This window comes from Ambystoma mexicanum, chromosome 2p (assembly GCF_040938575.1).
Source record: "Ambystoma mexicanum isolate Mex_15411 chromosome 2p, UKY_AmexF1_1, whole genome shotgun sequence".
In the NCBI taxonomy this organism is placed as follows: domain Eukaryota; kingdom Metazoa; phylum Chordata; class Amphibia; order Caudata; family Ambystomatidae; genus Ambystoma; species Ambystoma mexicanum.
Genome location: NC_090923.1, coordinates 840,374,997 through 840,398,962, shown reverse-complemented (window position 1 = coordinate 840,398,962; position 23,966 = coordinate 840,374,997). Strand labels below are relative to the sequence as shown.

Below are 23,966 nucleotides of genomic sequence, written 5' to 3'. Positions count from 1 at the left end.
TGTAGTGTGGGAACAGAGGTGGATCATGCTGCAGAGGACTGCTCCCGCAAACACCTACCTCCTCCCCCCACCCCGATCTCCCTCGGGGGATGTTGAGTGTACACTGGGAGGTGGGGAGAAGTAGGGCCAGGGAAGGGACCCGCACTCAGGATACATCAGGGGTGATCCGGAGCCCCTACGGTGTGGGGTGGTGAGGACAGGAGAGGTTGCTGCAGCGCCACCATAGCTGGGAGGTCTGGTCCGCTTCTCCGGCAGCCACCAGATCGGGCCCGAAGCAGGGATCCATGTTGGCCTGCCCACGGGCATCATAACAGTCTGCAGCGATTGGTGTCTCAGGATGCGGTCACTTGGACAGCCACAGGCTCATGCTGGGCACTAACTGAGGGACTATAAGTGCAGGTGAAGGCTCGCCATCGGGGAGGGACTGGCGGCAAGGTGAGACCTGCAGACCCCCGGGAGCGGTGTACTGGCTATCATGGAGGCCAGGCTGTGCCACTGTGGGGGATGAGATTGTTGTGGTCATGTATCACAAACCTGGAGACAACTAATCAGCTCTTGGTTATTAGACAGTGTACATCTTGGATTGTGGGCTTAATAGCTGAAACTCCCCCTTTGTGATCTGGGATGCTGGCAGCGCGCGGCGGGAGCAAGCGCTTTATACTTGGAGAGCCATTGACTGTCCCACTGTGAACTCCTCTTGTTTTTGCTCTGGGTGGGCGACGGGCTATCACCCATGACCCTAGCTAGGTGAGAGTGGGTGTGTTGGTGGTACTTAACTGTGGACCTCAGGGAAACATCGGCTCTGCGCCCAGAAGGTACAGCAAGTACACAAAGGAGGGACTGGCATTCCACAAAGGCACAATAGCTTCAACTGGTTCCACCACGAGTGGAGGTGAGGTGACACCTGGCTTGCATGGTAGTTCCCTGGGGGCGCCGAGTTAAGCCTGGTCATCGCCGAAATGAAGAATGGGTTTGCGGCTGCGAACACTAAATTAGACGGCATAGAATACAAAATGGATCGAATGCAAGAGAGAGTAGAAAAATAGAGAAGCCGAGTACAGATTGAGGGTGTTTGAAAATACAAGTAGCGAAGTGACGGCAGCTAAACGAGGGTTCCAGAAGGAGGTAAAAGAAATAAGAGATAAAAGTGAAGATCTGGAGGCACGATCTAGATGCAACAATGTCAGGGTGATGGGGATTCCGGAATCTGTAATGACGCACAATATGGAGCAATTTATTAAAGAGGTGCTCCAGGCTGAGGCTGTTGAATTATTGGCCTGGACATTTCTGAGGAGTCATGGCAACGAATTTGTCATAGTGCCCAAAGGAGTTCACGATGTACCATAGTGAAGGAGAACGCCATTAAAGTCCTTTTTAGGTGGTACTTACCTCCAAGTAGACTTCAGGCAATGAATCCAGAGTATCCAGACACATGTTGGTATGGCTTTGGGGATCAGGGAGATCTGGCTCACATGTGGTGGCACTGAGCAGTTATCCAAACATTCTGGCTGGAAGTGAGGTCAAAGATTAAAGACATCACAGGCTCTTTGCTCCCCATGGATCCAAGACTGCTGCTGTTAGGAGATGCTCCAGAAGATGGGTCCTTTCCAATGACAGTTCATAGAGCTGCTCTGATTAAACAACTAATTATTGCTGCTCGAATCACAAGAGCCCGGTTTTGGAAAACTGGAAGGACCACAAATAGCATATTGGTGGGTAAAAGTGTGGGAGTTGCTAGGCCTGGAGAAACTTACAGCCATGCTTGAAGGGAAACTCCCGAAATGTATAAGAACTTGGAGCCCATTCTTGGAATATGTTTCCGATAGAGAACATATGTACTTCCAACCACAACTGATGAGACACTTTATGAATCCTTGATACTTGATGTTGACTTTATGAATTGATGGCTTGCCACCTTGTTTTTCTTTTTCTTTTCTCCCTTGTGCTATGTTGCCCCCTTTATCTCCTGGTTATACTTCCTCTCCTTGACATTCCTGTCTTTGAATTAATCTTCCCTTTGTCAGTTATAGTTGAATAATGAATTTCAAGACTATTTGATCAATTTATGAAATTAGATGAGTTATTGTGAAATGGACGGGGAATTAAATTAGAAGGAGAATGAATTGTTATATGTTATGCATTTGCATGTTGAAAACCAATAAAAATAATTTTTAAAAAAATAAATGAATGTTGCTCATCTTCAGGCACATATAAACAAAAACAACCAATAATCCCAAGTATAAAAAGCTAGGGTGATACAAAAGTATACCCATTACACTGTATTGTAAAATGCTTTGTCCAATGTTAAAAAGTCACAAAACGTAAAAGGGAAACTGTTTCCATCTTCTGAAGGACTGAACAGTTTCCCCATAACATATTAGCATAAGTGAAGCTGAAGGATTTACTTCCCTTCAAAAAGTCAGAACAGGTTAAAAAACAAAGTAAAAAGATTGGGAGTCTATAGAAACTATGGAGAAAAAGTTGCCAAAGTAGAAATCTTTCCTAACAGTCATGCACGCCCGATTCCTCCTTTGAAGGTTCAGTAAGTGCAGGCGTTTCTTGAGACTGCCTCTGCATTTCTTTTGACAGTGGGCACACTTATGGAGAAGGGGAATTGTTGGCATATAAAGAACCTCTAAATTCACCACCAAAGCCCAGACTCGATTTAGTCAATACTCCCAATGTGGCTCTGCTAACAGAGTGTATCTTGAGGGGGTATTGTATCTAAAAGATTGGGTGTTAGGCAAGATTGTATGTGGTAAACCTCAGAGAGACTACACCAGTCTTGTCCTCTTGGTATTAGGTAACCCACCTATTGGTATAGGTCTGTACTACGCAAGTTGGCACAGTGACTGAGCAGTCAGACTTATCTCAAGAGGGGTAAATGTGAGCTGTAGCATCGGAATCCACACACACAAGTATCCAAATTACACTTGTAAAATAATTCTTACTTTATTTAATGGTCAGTTTTAATATAAGCTCGTTTAAAAAGGGCAATGTGCAACAATCAAAATACCTTCATAACAAGTTATCAGGATGAGCAAGCAGATATTTGCTAGATATGCTTCATAGACGCTTCCTGCACCCTGGTGTGACTTCAATTACTGGGATAGTATTGGTATTTATATATCACTTGTTGTACCTGGTAAATTCTGAGGTTGTGAAAAAGGCAGGGTTATTGGAAGGAAAAAGGTTAACAGGTTCTCAGTGCATGTGAGCACTTTTACAATCCCCCAATGAAGTCTAGATAGAAACTTTGCCCAGCAATAACAGTTTCAAACAAGTTACCACCTATGAGTGACAGTTAGAATCAAAATCAATGGGACAGAAGAGTCTGCAGGGAGCCAGAAGAGCCAAAGTCAATTTGAACAATGTCTATGGAGCTGAGGCACATCTTAGATAGCACAAACGTCTGGCACAGAGTTAGAGAGTTGTAGTAGAAAATCACTGTTGGGCCACAAGCAGTTACACTTGTGAAAATTTAGAGCTAGAATAAGGCAGCTACTGCAAATCTCAACCGAGACAAGCAAGCTACAGAGAGGTAAGTACCCCTTAGTCAGAACAGTACCTTCGGTTAGAAGAAGAGGATCCAGCTGGCTTCTTTCCTGGTTGCAGACTTGCAGATCATGTGTTCCTGGGCCTCAGTCACGGGGACAAGAGGGAGGATTGTCTGGAGGACTCTTGCATAGCAGTTCGGAGGTCAGCTGCAGCTACGGATGCTTTTCAGTTCAGTGGCACATTGTGGTTTCAGCCACCGGTAAATAGCACCACCGCAGATCTTGGACACTTGGGAGACTTTCTTCGCTCCTTGAGTCCAGCACTCTGATGAGGTGACTCGAGCCTGGGTCGTCCTGCTACGGCAGGATCCTCAGGATCTTCCTGGAGCTCTCGTCCGGCTTGAAGACGATGTACTCTACTACGTATTTCTCAACCCCTTGCACTCGGTTCCTCTTCCAGCAAAGTTTGTATTAGGGTTAGTTGGTCTCACTAACCCAAAGGAAGAAGTCATTCTCTCTGGAGTTTCTCTAGTTGATTTGGAAAAGCAGTTAAGCATAGCAGCAGTGCTTCACCGGGCAGTTCAACATTCCAGGAGGATGCAGCAAGCTTCTCATCACGATTCCTTTGTCAAGAAGCCTCGCCTTTTATGCAGGTTTCTCCCATTCATGCACAGCCTAGCTGTCACTCACAGCAAGGTGGCTGTCCTGCAAGGACAGCCAGCCAGTCAATCACGACTGGGTGCATTCAGGTTACCAAGGAGACTAAGGACAGGGAGTTTCGGCACCTCCCTCGCTTGCTGCCCTGCCAGAGACTGCAGCCAGAGGTGGGCTTCAGCACTGAAGCCCACCGAAGGCTAAAACAAACTTAAGGGTCAAACCTGGTTTGGCGCACAGAGTAAAATCCAAGAAAGACTTCACTAACAAGATATAGCAAAAAAAAGACAACCGGGCCATTTTGACACAATGGTCACTCATGGGTGCTATACTGCAGCTGAAGGTTCAGCCTGCGGTAGAAAAGCACAATAGTAGGAAAATTAAACCACTGCCACCAGCCAATTAAAGTCGTGAAGTTAACATAAAAAATGTTACATGAGTAAGTAGAACAAGGGGCTAAGTAATCCCCCAGCACTCCACTAAGATGGTGTGTGCTGGATCGACAGAGAGAGAAAAGGTAAGTAAAGTCAATTTCACTTAACTATTCCTGGGAATAGTAGTTCTCACAAGATAAAGGTATTTAAACCTCAAGAGAAATTGAATGGATTTCACTGCAACACTGCACTGAAGGTGCTGTGTGTCACCATACAAAAAATAGATGCCTATGGAGTTTGGCAGACTCCAAAGACAAAGAAAACACAGAATACATATCAGATAGAAAATATATGGGAGTGAGAAAAAGGTCTCACTCACTCCAGGATAAAACTGAAAAGTGCTAAAGTCCACCAAAAGAGCTGGGGGTCTCAGAGGTTGAAGTGAATTAGTACAGAATTGTGAATTCTCTCTAACAATGGGTGATGGTCCAATTGAACAGGCGATCAAGGACATTTTTGTTGTCCCATCGGGAGTTCTGCTAGCCTGATGGATATAGGATTCCACTTCGTAAATGGCAGATTTCCATCAGGTCTGACTAGGAATTTTATTTTTCATAACAGGAGGTTGAGATTAACTACCGATTACTTTCTGATTGAGTTTGACAACTGGTCCATGGTAAATTATTTTGAAAATCGATCCTACAATTACAAGTAACCATGATCTGTTGATCTGCACATGGCTGGGGAAATGTTCCAGGAAATTATGTAATGAAATCACCCAAAGAGCAGTCACCTGCTCCCAAGTCTTTGAAATGGGAATTTGTTTACCACACTGCAAAATCAACACAAATCATATTGGTTAGGAAGTCATTTCTTTTTGCATCTTTCCCTCGACAGCTTTCTATGGGATCCCCATTTCTTTGCTAGTTATGAACACGGTTCTGACTTTTTGGCGATAAGTAAAGCCTTCCGATTTATGTTTTGCTCATTCTTATGGGGAAACAAACTAGTCCCCAAGACTGTCAGTACTGAGAGACAGCCTCTGTTTAGGAACTTGCATAGAGCACCCTACAGTGAAGTGCAGTTAAGATACTTTGTATCCTTATATCTTGTTTATATCACAACGTTTTGATTACTTTTCATATGTGCCCAGGACAAGATAGGGGCAGCTTAGAAATGTTTACAATTTTCTTAGGTTTTACTCGTGCACTTTTCAATTTACTGCAAATGGCTACTAAAAAAGGTGGCTAGCACACCAAGATGGCCGTACAACAAGGTTTTTTGCTTGTTCTTTGGCCTTCTTCTTGCCTACCCAGGTCAGAATATGCCTTATATGGAAATCCATTTCCCCTGAGAAAGATGCAGCTTTCGGGGGCAAAGGGGTGTTGCGTGTGAGTCAGATGGCAGGGCTGGGACTGTCTAGTCCTAATCCACATCCTCTGGTGCCTGAAAGTCTGTTGCTGAGCAGAGGTGATGACCAGTGGTTGTCCATGATTGGACAATCCATGGCTGTTTGAATGTTGCAGATAGTTACCATTGGTGGGCTTGCTCCCAGCCTCAAGACTGGATAAAAGGAGGACCTCCTGTTACTGTTCAGCAGATTATCGTTGGAACCAAGACTTCTACGAAGAGCAGCCCACTGACGACCAGAAGACGACTCCTGCAGCTAACCACCATCGATTCCAGTGTTGTCCAGGTGAAGCCCTGGTCCTCATCTCAAGGCCTTTGTTGGTGCATCAACCCCCAGGCCTGTGGGATTAACCAGTCTCAACCTCTACTCGAGGAGCTGTGCCTTCTACACTAACTGGTTGTCTGACCTGCTGTGTCCTGGGCTAATTTGCTGCAGCAGTCGCTGTTCAGAGCAGAGCCTTGGAACTTTGCAGATCTTAAGCGTGTGCCACAAGTCGACTGCTCCTGCATTTTCAGATGTCTCACTCCAAGGAAAGCTGTGTTAGGCCTGCTACTGTGCTCGCCACCTGGCCATGCCGACTCCCTTTGCAACACCCCTCCTTTAATACTGGGAGGTATCCCTAAGGGGTCTGCATTGCCGAAGTCTAGATCCTCAATTTTGGATCTACTGCTGGAAGCTGTCTGCAACAGATTCCTATGCGCCGCTATTGACCAAAACTAAATCCAAATGTGGAAAGAGACCTCTGCCCCAGCAACCCCTGGGCCTTTGTCAACCAGACCAAGCACACAAGATTTTAGCCCTAACAGATTCCAGAACACTTGCAGTGGTCTCTGGAAGAATAAGAGTAAGTAGGGTAAGTTAACATATCTGTTTCTATCCTCGTCCTCCTTCGGGTTACATTGGATGTATTGTCCTAGCCCCAAACAAACCTTTGATGGTGGAACCGGGTTAAATATCATTTCCAGGGCCCTATCCTAGTATTTTGGATTGAGAGGAGTACTTATCTGAACCTTACTTGAACTTTTATCAAGCTTCGGAACTCTTATTAATCATAACAGGTACTAGTATGAAATAAGAACTTAGCTGAAGAGGTATGGTCTTGGAACTAGTGACATTTGCACACAAGGATCCAAACCATTGTGGGTTTGGACTTTTATAATAATCAGGAAATGTGTCTGTTGTTTCTAAAAAGAGTTCTACCTATTTTTCTATGCATCAGACTATACATGTTTTAGAAGGATTTGTTTGACAATACCTACATGTGACTTACGGCCTAATAAATAATTGTATTTTTATACTTAATGTCTAACTGTTGCTCTTTGTGGACTCCTTGTAGCCCTAGGCCACTTATACCCTCCCCGAGACCAAGGCTCAACTGCTCTGCTGCCTTACCTTGTTTGAGGTTTAGATAACCGCTCAGTGTCTTCCCAGTTTAGTATGAAAGGTTAGCCTCTGTAGTGGGACGGATAAAGGAGGTGGGCACACCATGTACAGGTTGGTTTTCTCTTTAATAAATTATAAAGAAAATACCCACCTGTCCCCATTGAAAAAAAGGGGTTTCCCTGCCTAACTAAAATAACTAAAGATGCTTGGCTGTCGTCAGCAAATGTCCCCAGTCCAAAACCAAACTCTGCCCAACCCTACCAATAAAGAATGTCTCTTTTCTCCTGGCCGTTTTTTATGCCTTCTTTCGTCTTGCTTTCTTTAAAGGTGTTTCTCTTGTCTCCTTGTAATGGGACTATACCAATGTCTCTGGTTTAGAACCACATTTCCCATGATCCTCCTGTTTGGAATTCTTGGGATTTTATTAATGAGCTACTTATTGTAGCTTGTCCCAAACAGTCCTCGGAAATAAACTCTCCTTAATGGAAGGCCTACAGCAGTCTTCTTTGAGATACTTTCTCAAGTTCTTCCCTTTGAATTTAGGTCCCTCACTTTCTGGGGCTTTAGCTCTTCCTGGGATTTGAATGACTTTATGCCGGTTTGGAATCTCCCTCTTCTGGAGTATCTACTGGGTTATTTCTCTCAGTTTGACACACTTGACAGTCTTCGTTCACAGTGCTTGTTACACTTTTCCTTGGAGGTTCTCTTCCTCCTCTTCAAATGCCAATTCAAGGGCTTTTGTCCCCTTCTTCCCATGGTATGTGTTTCCACTTTCTTTCAGTTTTCCAAACAACCTTTTAACATTCTGCAGTGGTTTCCCATATCCTCAATTATACTGGTTTATAGTTTATAATTCGACCATTAGCATTTCACACATTGTTCTCCTCACATCATGCTGCCCCGGCAGCCTCTCGCTTCTCCGGTTCTCCCCGGTAGTGTCGGGGAACGTCATCAACATGTTAGAAATCAGGCCACAAAAGCAGCAGAGGTCAAAGGGGCCTTGTCTAGATTTGGGTATAATCTAGGCAGCCTTGCAGCTTCGTATTTATAAGGGCAAATCTATGCCGGCGGTGAGCTAGGACTCTGCCCTATATAAAGCTACTGTAGGCCTGTGCCACTACAGACTAAGAAACATTTGTTTCTATGTAGAATGGGAATCCTGCAGCGTTCTCCTGGCTTACCAGTTTACACTAGTAAACTGGCCTCAGATATATAGAAGATGAGATTTGCCTGTGGCATAACAAATGTATTATTAACCCAACTGTTGGTTTGAGAGGTCATGCTCTCGGACATTCGTTCAAAGTGCGCTTGGCTTATGTATTATCAAAAAGCTGGGCTATTTGCAGCTATTTACAAACTTTCCCCCGCACTCCCCCCCCCCCCCTGCCCCCTGCATTTGCACAATCTCAGTGTCACCTGGCCTAGTAAAATCGTTGTCTCCCGTCTCCCCCCCCCCATCCCTTGCCTCACCTTGAAACACTTGTGTATAGGCACGATATAAATGCTGTATCATAACACAGTGAGCCCGAAGATCCAGTCGTAGCAAGGTTAGAAAACTGTTTGAGGGTCAAGGACAGCCAAAGAGCAATTGGAGCCTAGGAAATCCACAGTTAGTTTTATTTCATATCTAAATAACTCAGTTCAGAAAGTTCCCTTGAATGGGTGATTAAAACCAGTGCAGAGGGCAATCATATTGAGAGGAAGGAGCAACAGGGTATCTTTAGCCATGCTAGTGTGGCGGTGGGACAAAAAGCCACTTTACTGAGATGGGTCCTCAGATGAAGATGTGCTTCATATTCTTTTGCCAGAATTAGAGTTCTCTCAGAAGGAAATACATATTCACTTTGTTTAGAAATGGGCTGTGGGAGGAGCAATTAGTAACCCGATACTTTAGGTCACTTTACAACCATGTATTCTACATGGTTAGTTTATTATTTTATTGAGCATGCCCAATTAATTACAATTAGAATGTGTTAGGTCTTAATTATTTATTCGTATTTGTATTGTGTATTGATGTTTTTAAACACGTTTGTTCATACAAGTGTTTTAATTATGGAAATTGTTCCATTTCCAAAGTAAAGAAAAAAGAAACCTACCCTTTGGTTCCTCTCGTACTCTGCTATTTTTTCCATTTCCTCATTCATCTTCTCAATGTTTTGTCTTCTCCTTTCTTCCCAGTCCTGAGAAGAGAGAAACAAACACCACTGGTGGTAACTGCTGCAAAATTACATTTGACATTCCTAATACTAGGGTATTTATTGAGCTTGTAAAATTCATAATGACATGTTTACATATTTTTATTCTCATGTTCAAGTTTTATTTTTTTTAAAATGTCCATGTCTAGTTTAGGTTAATAGATGTTTTTAGGTTTGTGAATACCATATAAAAAACCTGGAAGTCCTGATGGACAACAAACTCACTCTAGAACCACAAGTAAACGCCCTAATCGGTTAAAAGGATCCTACCATTCCCCTCATTCACCAACAAAACAACTGCCATCCTCGCCCTCATCATATCCAGACTAGACTACGCCAATAGCCTATATTTAGGCCTCCTTGAACGACTCTTAAATAAACGCCAACGCAAACAAAATACAGCGGCCAGACTGCTCCTTAAACTACCTCGAAGAGAACACATCACACCAGCGCTGAAAACGCTACACTGACTACCCATTCAACAGCGGATCAAGTTCAAATCAATTTGCATAACCCACAGAGCAATCCGCGACCAAGGTGCAGAGTTCATCAGAAGAAAACTAAACGTATATCACATTGCAGGGCCACTCAGATCCAGCAGCGACATCTGTTTGGAACCCAAATCATACAACAAGAGGAAACTCTGAGGATCATCTTTCTCACCTCGCCCCAAAAACCTGGAACGAACTACCAAAGAACATACGGAACAAAGTGATCACCTACAATTCAGGAAACTCCTCAAATCATGGCTCTTCACCCCATAACCAGAAAGAATGCCCTTAAGGACATACACAGAGAAACCAGGCCGAGAGAAGAGCCTACCCTGACTCCCTTAATCATCAACCCTTATTAGAATAAGAATATACGGACATGTAACAGTCACTTATCAATTAAAAAATAAACCTCACCAATCATAACAAGAACACCCACAGATCAATCGGAAGGGAGAGCAAGGTATTACCCAGCAATGACATCTAGCAACCCTTGAGGGCACAGGCAGCAATGGACCATAAACAGTAATACATAGGAAAGAACAGGGATAGATAATATATCCCCTCTACCTAAGCAGGATTATGCCCACCCCTGGGTGTACCAAGGTCAATAACTTAGCTGGAGGCCAACCTCATCACCGGGCCCAGATACTAGACTGTCAGGGAAGGGAAGAGAAGTTATACCACCCAATAGACTACCAACAGTAAATAGAAAGAACCTGGTTAATGATAAAAAAAAACATCACTATCGATCTAGGGCCAATGCTCACCGAACCAGGGGTACTATGCCAATTAATCTGCTGAACCAGCCACAGTATCACCATAGAAAATAGACAATCAGTAAACCTAGAAAGAGAATATACCAACTGAATACAACTACCTGATACATAAACTAAAACTACAGGGATTGTGAGATATACAACTCGCTAACCAAAACCTCTAATTTCTGCTTACTTAATGCACAGAAAACCCCCACAACAACCTCTTTCACAGCAAACCGCACGGACTTCACCACACGGCAACAACAATCAACACATAGATCGCAAAAAACGTGAGGACCCGCTTCGATCCTATTTGCACACCCAAGTTCAGCACACAGTGAAAACCGAACTGAAGCTGCCAACAGTACACCACCTCTCACTTTCCTACGCCCTCTTCACCCACAAACCCACCCCGTCCACCTTTTGTTTACGGAGCCGCCTGAGCGCCTGGAGACCAACTCCATTGGTGACGGTGTGTTCTATAAATACCTTTAACATACACATTCCAAAAGATATGGAGGAACCCTGGAAACACCATTTTAAACAAAACGTCCAGTTAAAATAGTGAGCAATCAAATAATTCTCAATTGTCCTAATACATTAAATTCCATTACAATGGATTTCTTTAGTTTACCAAAATTACGCGGATGAAGGAAAATGTAATGTACTAATGTTTTTTTATGTTTCATCATAATTCAAATTTTTACTTGTCAATTTCTGCCATTGATTTTGTCATTCTTCATATTGGTTACTTAATGACAGAAAGCTGTAATGGCCCCTTTCCTATGACTCAAGGTCACTATATTAGAGCTCTGAAAGGGAATTGCATCCTCATCCCCCACAGAAGAGGTTAAAGAGCACACAAACATGGCATCCAGTCTTTGTTATGTATTCAGTCAAGAGTGTGCTCTTAGGTTGGAGTCTTAAACATTGTGCATTAATAACACTAAAGCCTAAATCCTGTCTAGGGAAAATGGTATGATATGAATACCTATGAAGATAGTGGTGGGAGAAAGACCGGGCCGATTGCTGCCCACGCCATCTCCCTATCGTTTACCATGTTCATAAATGATCAAATGATCACTTGCGGTAATGGGCCTGAAATATTAAAGAAATGAAAATCCTGCCCAACTAGACCAACTCAAAAATGAGCCACATGTAAGCCCCTCCTCCCCCAATTAGGGGTGGTGGGAGAAAAGTCTACAGATATCATTTTATCCAAATATTGAAATGGCACTGCCCATCCCCAACAATCGCACTAACTGGAGGTTTTGCAGTTATGCAGCAGTTGGCTCACCCTAAAAAAAAATAAAACAAAAAAAAAAAATGAACAAAAACTGCTAAAACACAAATGTTATACAAAGCAATTCATATTCAATGCAGTGCAAAATACCATTCTAAATACTGAGTTAATAATGTAAAAACAAGGGAGATGATGCTTCATTTGCAGAAGTTAACAATTGAGCTAATTATCTGATGAAGGAAGACCAATGTTTGGAAGCTTAGGTCGCTGCGCTTGGTACTAGCAATCCTTAGGCCCTTCCCTAGAACTCCTACACTGACAATTAGAAAGATCAACCAGTGCATCTATACATTTAAATGGTTTTTAAGTTCGTGAGAAGATGCTTCCAATCGGGAAATCTCAAGAAACTTGTAATACAACATATTGAGATGAACTACCACTCCATAAAGCCAAATGTGTTAACATTTTAATAGCAACAACTGGCCCGTGAAATAACTGGCACTGCCCAACTAACTGAGTGTAGTCAGGCAATTAAGTGATTACAGATTCTCTTCTACAAGAAATGTATTAGTCTCTTCTCTCATTAAGTAGTGGACTACAGATCATTTGTCATAAGCTATCTTTTTTTCTAATAAAGATTCAACACCAAGAATAAGGCAATCCCTGTTGACTAGTATAGGACAGGAATGGAAAGAGGGGAAATAAAGGTACACTTGGCATTACTGCAACTCTGCAAGGAACTCAGTCTCTAAAAGTTTTTAGTTCCTGGGTCAGTGTTCGCTACAGATCCATAATTGAGAATCTGAGAGCATTCAAAGAACAGTCCAGCCCATACACGCTGTGGTATCTAGACATGAAGACCCTGGATTGCGTCTGACACCACCACCCCTGGTCCAGGGCAAGGGTGTAACCAAAACCTGGGGCAATAAGGGAACCACCACCGCGACCCACTGGATCAGCCAGTTAGGCTGGGGCTCTGCACATGTAAAATAAAATTGCTGATGACAGGAGAAGGGCTACACCCAGAGTTCATACCTCGTTAACTGGACACAGACACCAAGGTGGATTTTATTGCGACCCCAACAGGGACCTCTCTTTACATATATAAAAAAAAAATCCCCTTCCTAAAATTCCCCTGACAAAAATACCATCTAAATGGGGATCTGCTCAGTCAGCTCACCCTTCCTTGGAGTGGTATTGGGGAACCAAATGGTGAGACTGACACAACAGACTCCACCTCGACCTAATTCCTGATACACCTCACTGAAGCATTAAAATGGCCTCGTATGGTGTTCCCATCTCCCCCAGGCGATCTCAGGCAGGCTACCACTTCCTTCCGCTAGCGTACACCAGGGTGCCACCCCTCTACTCTTTATACATTCACTATGAACCTAACCTACTTAACATTACCTACTTAACATTCCCCCCTAATAATTGTACCTATTCTACCTACCTGCTACAGAGCAGTAATCATTGTGTAACAGGGACCCAAAAACATTTCCTGCCCTTCACAGTCACTGAATGGCACTTTACAAAATGACAGACATTAACATTTTTCAAGTTAACACTTGGAAGCCTTAACTATGTTGAAGCAGCCTTTAAAATATTCAATTTTTACAGAAAATGTAATTGCTAGAATGATTTACTTCATCACCTCCAATGCTTTACCTTAACTTTGCGTTCAGGCCCACCAGTCACACCACCTTCAATGCTAGAGCCAATACGGGCATCTTCTTCTCCTCGGGGGTCTGCAAAGCCAATGCCACCACCACCCCCAATCCTCACAGCACCACCTTGGACTCTCCCAGACAGCCCTCTACCTTCCTTTCCACTAGGCCATTCTTCACTACAACCAACACCCCACTCGTCACTTTCCCCTCCACCACTTCCCCACTCATCACTCCCACTTCCACTGCCCTTCACTCCAGTAGTACCCCCTCCTGCTCTGTCCCTTTGGCTGCCTCGCAGCGGTTTCCTTACACTGCCACCACCTCTTTTCTCCTCTCTCTCACCACCTCCCCACTCGTCAGTTTGACCAAATCTACCACCTCGGTTGACGCCCCGGCCTCCTCTCTCCTCCCTCTCATTGAACCGACCTCCTCTCTGGCTAATTCTGCCTCCCCTCCGCTCCATTTCACTGAATCTATTTCCTCGCTCCTGTCTATCACCACCTCCCCTTTCCTGTCGCTCACTAAAAATACCACCATGTTCCTCCCTTTCCCCATGTTCCTCCCTTTCCCCAATTCCCCTTTCCTCGCGCTCACTGAATCTACCCCTCTCCTCTCGCTCACTGTTTCTTCTCTCACTGAACTTACCTCCGGTTTCCTCCCACTCGCCAAACCTCCCTCCACCCTCACTACCCCCTATTCTCTCCTTCATGTTGCCTCTGCTGCTCCCACCACGGCTCCTGCGTCCCCTCCCTCCTCGAAAGGCATCTCCAGAGCCATCCCAAGGGGGCTCGTCCGATCTCTCTCTATGAGTCGAGTGGCCAGATTGATGTAGTGATGTTCTACTGGGTGTCCTGTGCTGAGGACTGCGAGGGAACATCTGTTCAGCTGGGCATGGTGCATCTCGGGGAGACTTTGGAGACCTCCGGTCATGAATTACACGTTTTTCCTGTAAAGGCATGAAAACATGAAAGTTACAAGGAGTTCCCAGACACTTAGAAATACAATCTTTATTCATTGATAGGTTATCCAGTTTACAAAATGATAAATGGACACCAAAACCTCATGATGGGTTTGGAAGACAGGCTTTTTTGGAGCATCGTTTGTGGTGTGCACATGTGATACAGGTAGTGCTTGTGGCTTGCAGCTCAACTAATCACTTATCTTTACTGCCAACACACGTCAGGAATGAAAATGCTCCCAAAACTTCGACGGTCTCCACACTTCACAAGTCACGGCACACAATGGAAGGGATACAATATTATAACTAAAGAAGTTTTACAGTAAAATGCAGACCCCAAGAAACAGTAAATCGAACTCGGTTCTGGAAAACACAGTGATAGCAAAAAGTATGCATGTACTTTACAAAACATTTAAAAAATATATTTAAAAAAATGATGGCGACAAATCAACCCATTTAATAAACAGTTAATAATTATGGATTTAGCCACCAAAAACCAAAGAAACCATTTAGTAAAAATAATCTGATCTGAAAGGCAAACAAAACTATGTGGCTCACGAGTCAGCGAACCAGTCCCATCGCTGTACTAACTAGCAAAAAAAAAAGAAAGTAATGCAATAATAAGAATACCTGAAATGTAGTTTAATTTTTCAAAACTGGGAAAGCAGCACAACACGTGCTCTGCAACTCCAGAAATAATTGAAAAGAAAGAAAAAATAAAATGCCCCTATGAAATAAAAAGATGAACCCACTTGGTTGGATAGAAAATTGTACAACTTTTTCAAACAGGATTGAAAAAATGGCATCTTACCCAATCATGCTACTGCTACTAATGGGTTTTTAAAACTTTACACACCCAGGAGCCCATGGAAGATACTACAAATACTGAATTTGTATAATGGATAAAAATTAAGCATATGATGCTCAAAAAGCATCTTTTTTATGCCAAGCTCCTGGTAGAGGGCCTAGGAATCACAATAAACATAATGGTATTCTTTTATTACTGTAGCTCCTTAGACTAATCAAGCCACAAAATGGTTCACGACACTAGTCACTGGTGAGCAACAAATAATGTGCTGTGTACATGTGTCGAAACTGCATTAATGCCAGGAGATGAGGGGGTGTGGGGTCGCGGGGGGGGGGGGAAAGAGGGGAAAGTTACTTTTAAGCAAGATTGGATCCAGTAACGTGACACTGCCCAATCATTCCACAGAGGCAGAATAGAACAACCAGCAGCATTAAGTGCAAAGTTCACGGTCGCAATTCTCTGCAAGGTCTGAACTTCCGAATAGTGGTTTTTATAGTGTTTTGTTTTTCAAATAAGAACATTCCCCAACGCACAATTTTCTTTGCTAGCAGAACTTTTCCTGCCTATGTCCGTAAGAAGATCGATCAAGTCCTGGAAATTGAACCACACTACCTCAATCGGACTAAGATTTAAATTAGGACCAAAATGCACATGCAGTAGATACAACTGGACTTCATGACCACATCAACACCCACTCCCTGCCATTTTGTGCTTAAGAAAACACTATCTCATTCTTCACTTAACTGCATTCGGCATCTCCACAACAGACTAACGAACTCCACTTCGGTCAACTCGCCTATCAAAATGTCCATCATAGTGTCTCATAGAACAGCACACTTAAAAGTCCTCCAAACCCACCTCCAGTGCAAACTCACAAAATAAATGCAGCACACCAGCACACCCAAAGGATCAGCCCACCGCTTCCCAGTCCTTGGGGAAATCTGTATTGCCAACACTATGGCATCAGAGGAAAAAGACAATAAGAAGAAATCTCCATGCAGATCAGGTCACAGCTGGCGGTGTACTGGCAAGACCCAATTTGCAGTTCTGGCAGGACATGGAAAGAACTGGGTTCCCCATGGGCAGATCTTCATCAAATTCCACAGTAATGGCTAGTGCACAACAGTCTACATGCACGTGACATGCTTAAGGATGTTAAGAGCATGTGCATAGGTGTGGCAGCACATGCACTTCTCCAGCTGTGTCTGCCCATTTTATGTGCCAATAGACGTTGACTAGAGTGTACTGCGGTACTGCTTGAAATACAGTTTGAATTCTTGGTTAGTTCAGGTGCACCTTATGCTTTGGTGACTGAATGAACATTGAAGGACTGGAGGGGACACCTACTGCATGTTGTGCACTTGAAAAAAAACTTGTTTGGTCAAATCAATTCACAATAGACAATTAAAAGTATCGTTAGGAAAGGTTTTCTTTTTGCAACTTTTTCTCAATAGTTTCCGATGGCACCCTATTCAGTTTGCTCGGTTTTTGATCCTGTCCTCACTTTTTGAAGGGAATGTTATGGGGGCACTGATCAGTCCTTCAAACTATTAGTACTAGGAAACTTTGCTTCCCTTTTTAATTATTGTATTTAACATTGCACACAGCATATTACAATGCAGTGGCTCCTCTGCCCGATCGCCGAAGACTCTGAGGGGGGCTTCATCCCTTGGACTAGTAGGGCCAACTAGTCCAAGATCCAAGACTTCCAAGCCTTCGGAAGTGTCCCTGGAATGACCAGCTATATTATGTGCTACCTCGCCAGATGTGTCACCGTTCCGCAATCGAGTCCGGAGCTTTGCTGGTTGCCAGCTTGTGCCACAAGTCACCTTTTTCCTGAATTCCAACTTTTGATCTTCAAGGGCACCGGTCCTGGAGCAGCTCTTGTAACCACGACTGGAAGAACGCCTGTCGCCTTCCTCCATCCTGTGAAGTGTCTTAAGGAAGCCTGCATCATTGGATTCAGCATTTCTTCGCCTAAAGGAGTTGCACATCTTGCATTTACGCCCGACTGGAAGAATCCTCAAACCCACAAACTCCTGGGGCTCTCACCAGAACAAAGTGCAGAAGGTCTAGCCACCAGAGACACCCAGACGATCCACCAAGACATCTGGGAAAATAGGAGTCAGAGTTTGGGGGGGCCCCGACACCTTCCTCCTGTACTCCACAGGATAACATTGAACATTTGGAACAGGTCCCTTTGCCTCCAGTCACACCTCTGGTCATCTAAACTGCGCCAGGTATCCAGGGCCTGGGTTAGCCTTGGTCTGGAAGAAAGGAGAGAACTTATCTATCCGTTGGTAAATTGTTGTAGAACTTTTAAATAGTTTGAAACTAATCACCGCCACAAGCCCATTGCATCCTTTTTACAGAGAACTCATACCAGTGAGAAACGTTGGGTTAGAGCCTGTATCTTTTGGGCACAAGACCCCATTCATTTTAGGGATTGTACTTCTAAAGTTAGGATATTGTGATTGGTACCCACCCTACTACTGCATCTGCATTACTTACCTGCATTGTTCCGTTGAGCTTTTTGATGAAGTATAAGTGAACATACCGGCAATTGTATATGGCATGTATTATTTACCGTAATCTTATTTCTGATGCTTGTATCTGCTTAGATTCACATGCTTTGCATAGGACATCTAGTGCTAGGTACAAAGTATTGCATGACTTATTTTCGAAGTTCCAAAAGGGATATCGACTGGGCGTGTTTGTAATACTATCCCTAGTGTGATGTTTACTGTAGCCATGTTCCTTCATGCACTCAGAAGGTGCCTCAGAACGTTTTGTTTCTGGCATGAGGGAGCATAAAGTGTATGCTTGAGTACAGAAGAGTAAGGTAAGATGTAAAATGTCTGAGTACCTTCAACTCCAAGAAGGGGTTGGGGGGGGGGGGGTAGGGGTGCATGTGAATCCAAGCAGATCGAAGCACCAGAAATACGATTACGGTTAGGAGACTTGTCGATCTGATTAGAAACACATGTTTTGCATAGACTAGCAAGCAGTACCTCAAGAAGGTGGTGGGTTGTTGGAAGGTAGTGGCAATGAGATAACACTGCCAGTCCCACCTGTGAATCACCCCGTGATTGTGTATCTAAGCAGTGCAGCTGTGTGAAGGTATGAACTGAACTTCAAGTAGTTGCTTTGCAAATAGTATCTAAGGGCACATCTGCAATGAAAGCTAGAGTAGCCCTGGTACCTCGAGTTGAGTGTGCTGTGGGCGTGAATGGTAATGTTCTCTTGAACATTGAACAACAGATATGGATGCATTTGACAATCCATTTTGAAATAGCCGACTTAGAGACAGCATCCACTTCTCTTCCTGCAGCAAGGGAAATAAATAATTGATTGCTTTTCCTAAATGATTTGGTTCCGTCTAGGTAATACATCCCTGCCCTTCTGACGTCTAGTATATGGACGCTTCTTTCTGCTGAATTTTGAGGATTTTGAAACAAAGTAGGTAGTTTCATGGATTGATTGACATGGAACTTTGAAATACGTTTAGGAGAGAAATGTGGATGTGTACGTAGCACAAGTCTGTCCTTGTGAATAATAATAATAAACAGATCTTGAACAGAGAGCTTACAGTTTCGCTGACCCTGCTAATTGAAGTGATAGCAACGAGAAAAGCAGTCCTATAAGTGAGATGTTTAAGACTGGCTATATGCATTGGCTCAAAAGGGTAACCAATGAGTTTTGTTAAGGAGAACATTTAGAGCCCAACCTGTAGTAGGATTGGAAATTGGAGTGTTTAGTCTCTTAACCCCTTCCATAAATGCTTTCACCACTGGAACTTTGCACCATGAGATTTTACTCTGACATGTGGTATATGCTGAAAGTGCTGCTAGATGAGCTCTAAGCGAATTAAAAACTAAACATGAATCCAGTTGATAAAGCAAATAGTGTACTATGTAGTGTATATGCGACGGTGAGCAGTCAATGGGGTTGATGTTGAGTGTTCTGCACCACAAAACAAAGTGTTTCCATTTGTTGAAAACACAGTGTCTTGTGTTGGGCTTACGTGCTTCCTTTAAGATGTCCATACATCTTTGGGGCAGGTTCAAGTGTCCAAATTCTATGGTTTCAGGAGCTACGCTGACAGGTTCAGTGTTTGTGGACATGGATGCACTGCTGTCTCCCGATGTTGGGATGACATGTTGTAGGAGCACGGGAGTTTGACTGGTGTGTAAAAAGAAATTTTGAGCAGGTGTGAGAAGAACAAGTTACTCTCTTACCTGGTAACGTTCTTTCGATGGGATGGTCCGACGACGTATTACATATCTATGACAGTAATCACCACAGCTGTGCTGCTTCGGAAAATCTTTCGGCGTCTGCATCCTGCGTCAATGACGTCGATACGCCGTCCTCGAGGGCCTCCACCGAGCCGACGTCATCGGATGTTATAAGTAGGACGCACGACGCCCGTAGCCTCAGTTGTTTTTTCCCCAGAACGTGTGGCACCAATCTACTGCCAGTATGACCGCAGAAAGCCTTGCGGAAACGTAAGCTGCAGTCGCATAAGAAATTCTGTAGTGGGGTAGGCAGGGAGGGAGCGATATGGAATAAGTCGGACCATCCCATCGAAAGAACATTACCAGGTAAGAGAGTAACTTGTTCTTCGAGGGGATTGGGTCCTCCGACGTATTCCATATCTATGAGACTCCCAAAGCAGTACCAACGTAAGGAGGTGGGAAAAGAATTTAGAATACACAAATTTAGAATGCCCAATAAAATTGCAGAGTAAAGGACCACCTTGCCAAAGGCCAGATCCTGCCCATGGATTGAATCAAGGGAGTAGTGACGTAAAAAAGTATGGACCGAAGCCCAAGTGGCTGCATCACAGATGTTACGAATAGGAACACCCCTTTGCAGGGCAGTAGAGGCAGCCATACCCCTAATAGAATGGGCCCCTAAGCCTACCGGAGGATCCTTAGCCGCCAAACGGTAGCATTCAGAAATTGCCAAGATAATCCATCGAGAAAAAGTCTGCTTAGTAACAGCTTGTCCCAAACGCCTTCCAGCCTAACCAATTAAGAGCTGATCGTCCACTCTGATCCGGGACATGCGTGAAATGTAGAAACTTAAAGCTCTCCTAGGATCCAGCCTATGAAGCCTCTCCTCCTCCTTACCAGGATGTGGCGGAGGATAAAATGCTGGAATAACAACCTTCTGGCTTAAATGAAATTCTGACACCACCTTCAGAAGAAAGGAAGGACGAACTCTAAGGACAACCCTGTCCTTATGAAACACAGTGAAGGGTGGCTTAAAGTACCTGTAACTCACTCACTCTGCGAGCGGAAGTGAGAGCAACTAAACACAGTTTTAAGGGTTAACAGGACAAGAATGTAAAGGCTCAAATGGAGCACCCATTAGAAACTTGAGAACAAGGTTCAAATCCCAACCGGGCACCTGAAAAGGTGACAGAGGGAACACATTAGTGAGCCCTTTTAGAAACTGAGAAATTAAAGTAATTTTAAAATAAGAACACTCCTCAGACGAGCGCCTAAATATGGACAGCGCGCCAGGTAACCTTTAATGGCACCCACTTGCAAGCCCCTGTGGGCTAAAGAAAGCAAAAAAGACAGAACCACAGGAATGTCACATGAAAAAGGATCCACATTCTTAACCCTGCACCAGTCGCAGAACTTTCTCCAACGGCAACGGTACAGGGACTTTGTTGCCGGCCGTCTGGCCGAAAGCAACACCTCCATCACGTTTTCAGGGAGGTCCCAATCATTATACCTCAACCTTTCAGAAGCCAAGTGTTAAGGTTGAGGGATCTGACCTCTGGATGGAGAACCTGACCCCCCCCCCTCCCTTGAGAGCAGATCGTCTCGGTAGGGAAGACGACGTGGAGGGCAGATGCACAAGTCGAGAAGGTCCAGGTACCACGTCCTCCGGGCCCAAGCCAGAGGAATGAGGATCATCCGAAAACCGAACCTCCGTAACCTCCGCAGCACCTGCGGGATGACGCGGACTGGAGGAAATGCGTACAGCAGTGGGAAGGACCACTCCACCACAAACACATCTCCTAAGGCTCCTCTTGGAGGAAAGTCCCGCAAGCAGAACCTCTCGCACTTCCGGTTGACACTGGAGGTGAAGAGATCCACTTGAGGGGTCCCCCAAAGGGCGAAGATCTCCAGGAGAATCTTCTGAGCCAACTCCCACTCGTGAGAGATTGCGCTCTGCCTGCTCAGAGCGTCCGCCGTCTCGTTTTCGTCTCCGGCCAGATGAACTGTCGAGATCGAAATTTCCTGCTGCATGGCCCAGAACCAAAGCTGCATCGCTTCCCTGCACAGAGGAAGTGACCCTGCCCTCCCTCCCCCCTTTTGTTGAGGTAGTGCATGGCCACTGTGTTGTCCGTCAGGATCAGGACATTTTTTCCTCGCACAGTCGGCAGAAAAGCCTTCAGGGCGGGGGGCGCTGTTGCGCTGAAGCAAGATGGCCGCCTGAGTTTATAGCTCCGGACTGGGAGGGCACATACCATCCTTTCTTTACCTCGCTAGTACAGCTGAGTCGTCCGACACTGAGGCAGCCGTGATATTAGGCTCCAGGCTGCGATCGTGCTAACTTTGGAGGTAGGAGACCTTCCAAACCCCCCACTGACGACCCCAAGGAACAACCTTCGGCCTCTGCTCCACCAACTTCTGAGGACTCACAGTAGATACTGGAATACATACGTGATGGCTTTACCACACTCCATACTAAATTGGACCATATGAATTGGACAATCTCCTCCATAAAAGCCCATATCGAAAGGACTGATGGTAGAGTAGCTGAGGTTGAAAATAGACTGGGAGTCGCGGAGGATGACCTGGGCTCGCTACAGGCTGCAGTATCTACACTCACTAACCGTGTGGCAGCGGTGGAAAAGAAAAAGGACGACCTTGAATCCCGCTCGAGGCGGAACAACTTTATTCACTTTACTCATTATTGGAATTCCTGAGGACATCACAGAGCCCATGGAGGACTACGTGGAACGCATCCTCATGACACTTCAGGATGCCCCTAAACTCTCCTCACAGTTTGCCGTCGAAAGAGCACACCGAGCCCTGACCGCGAAGCCTAAACCGGGTGCTCCGCCACAGCCCATTATTGCCAGAATCCTAAACTTCCGGGACCGGGATGCCCTCCTGAGGGTGGCCAGGATCAAGGGAGAACTTCTCCTGGGAGCGAACAGAGTCCACCTCTATCCGTACTCTGTGGCGGTACAACGGGAGCGCCAATCATTCACAGCTGTGAAGAGGAGACTTTGCGACCTGGAAGTCAAGTACTCCATGTTATTCCCCACAAAACTTCGTATCGAACATTCCAAAAAACTTTCTTCTTCACTATCCCTGAGGAGGCCTCTAAGTTCCTTGACGAACACTTCCCCGGCTGACCCACGACTGCCACGGACACAGTCCGTCATGATACCAATTATATTACTTTAAAATCAATGATGGTCCCCCTCTTGCCCCGTTCACGTTGTTTCACGCCATTCGCATCACCTCTGTTTATACACCTGGCTCCTTCGCTTCCCGCTTTGCTCCTCCATCCGCCTGGCCCTACTATAGGAGCGGGTTCTTGCTATGTTTGAATTTCAGTAGCACTTTACAATTGCACCAGATTTTAGTTTGCTCTGATTAGGCCAGTCTCCCCTAATGCAGACCTGTTGTAGTTGAGATGTTTATAATTGAGATCTCTCAGGGCTGGAGGCTACGGAAATGCATGAACTTGATGCTACAGTCCACTGGTCTCCACCATAATCCTTCACACATGTAACCTGAACTGAACACGCTTGTTACTCTAACTGTATTCGCACTCTACTTGCCCTCGCACAGCCCGTCGCGCCACGGCTAGGACTGCTAACAGCCCCCTCAGGTGCTGATGCCGAGTTGTTTGTTGTTGCTTTGTTGTGGGTTGGGTTTCGTCCCTCTGTTTTGGGGGAGGGATGTGGGCGGGGGAGGGAGGATGAGACGTTCTAGTTAAAAAAAGGTTTTGACAGCCACCGGAGGCGCCACACGCACCACACCTTACATTTCCAGTCATGAGGCCACGTACACCCAGTTCGTACATATTCCACTCACTAATAACCCCTTCACAGTAATTCAACCACTACCACCCCCCCGCCCCGAGTAATGGCTAACTCTGACTTGACCTTTATGAGCTGGCACATCCGGGGGTTGGACAATTACAAAAAGATGCGACAGATCCAACTTTATGCCGAGCGCCATGGAGTCAAAATCCTAGGTCTACAGGAAACCCACGCTCGCTCGGAGCAATGCGAGCGCTTCGCCAGACAATGGGGAACCCAGAGGTACTATACCAATTATTCCACCCAAAGCCGTGGCACCCTCACCTTAATACACAAGAGCCTGACATTTTTCTGTCACCACTCCCACATAGATCCACTTGGCAGATATGTGCTGATCACTGGCACACTACAACGCCAGGAGGTGGTCATTCTGAATATATATGGCCCCAATGTGGAAGACCCCGATTTCTATCTACAATTGGCCACTCTACTCGAAAGCTA

The 23,966-nt window shown here is 44.9% G+C and overlaps 1 protein-coding gene across 12 annotated transcripts in view; it reads right to left on the bottom strand.

The window, feature by feature from the left end:
- The window catches only part of CCDC9 (coiled-coil domain containing 9), a 1,357,226-nt gene that overhangs the window by 1,125,576 nt on the left and 207,684 nt on the right, over positions 1-23,966 (bottom strand). For all 12 annotated transcript variants that reach the window (XR_011302042.1, XR_011302041.1, XR_011302040.1 and 9 more), the window contains exons 5-6: positions 13,678-14,625; positions 9,416-9,499 (exon numbers count right to left, since the gene is read on the bottom strand). Coding sequence is in view for 9 of the 12 variants with exons in the window: in XM_069644545.1 (XP_069500646.1) it covers positions 9,416-9,499; positions 13,678-14,625 (1,032 nt within the window). In the remaining 3 variants the exon portion in view is untranslated. The remainder of the gene's footprint in view (positions 1-9,415; positions 9,500-13,677; positions 14,626-23,966) is intronic.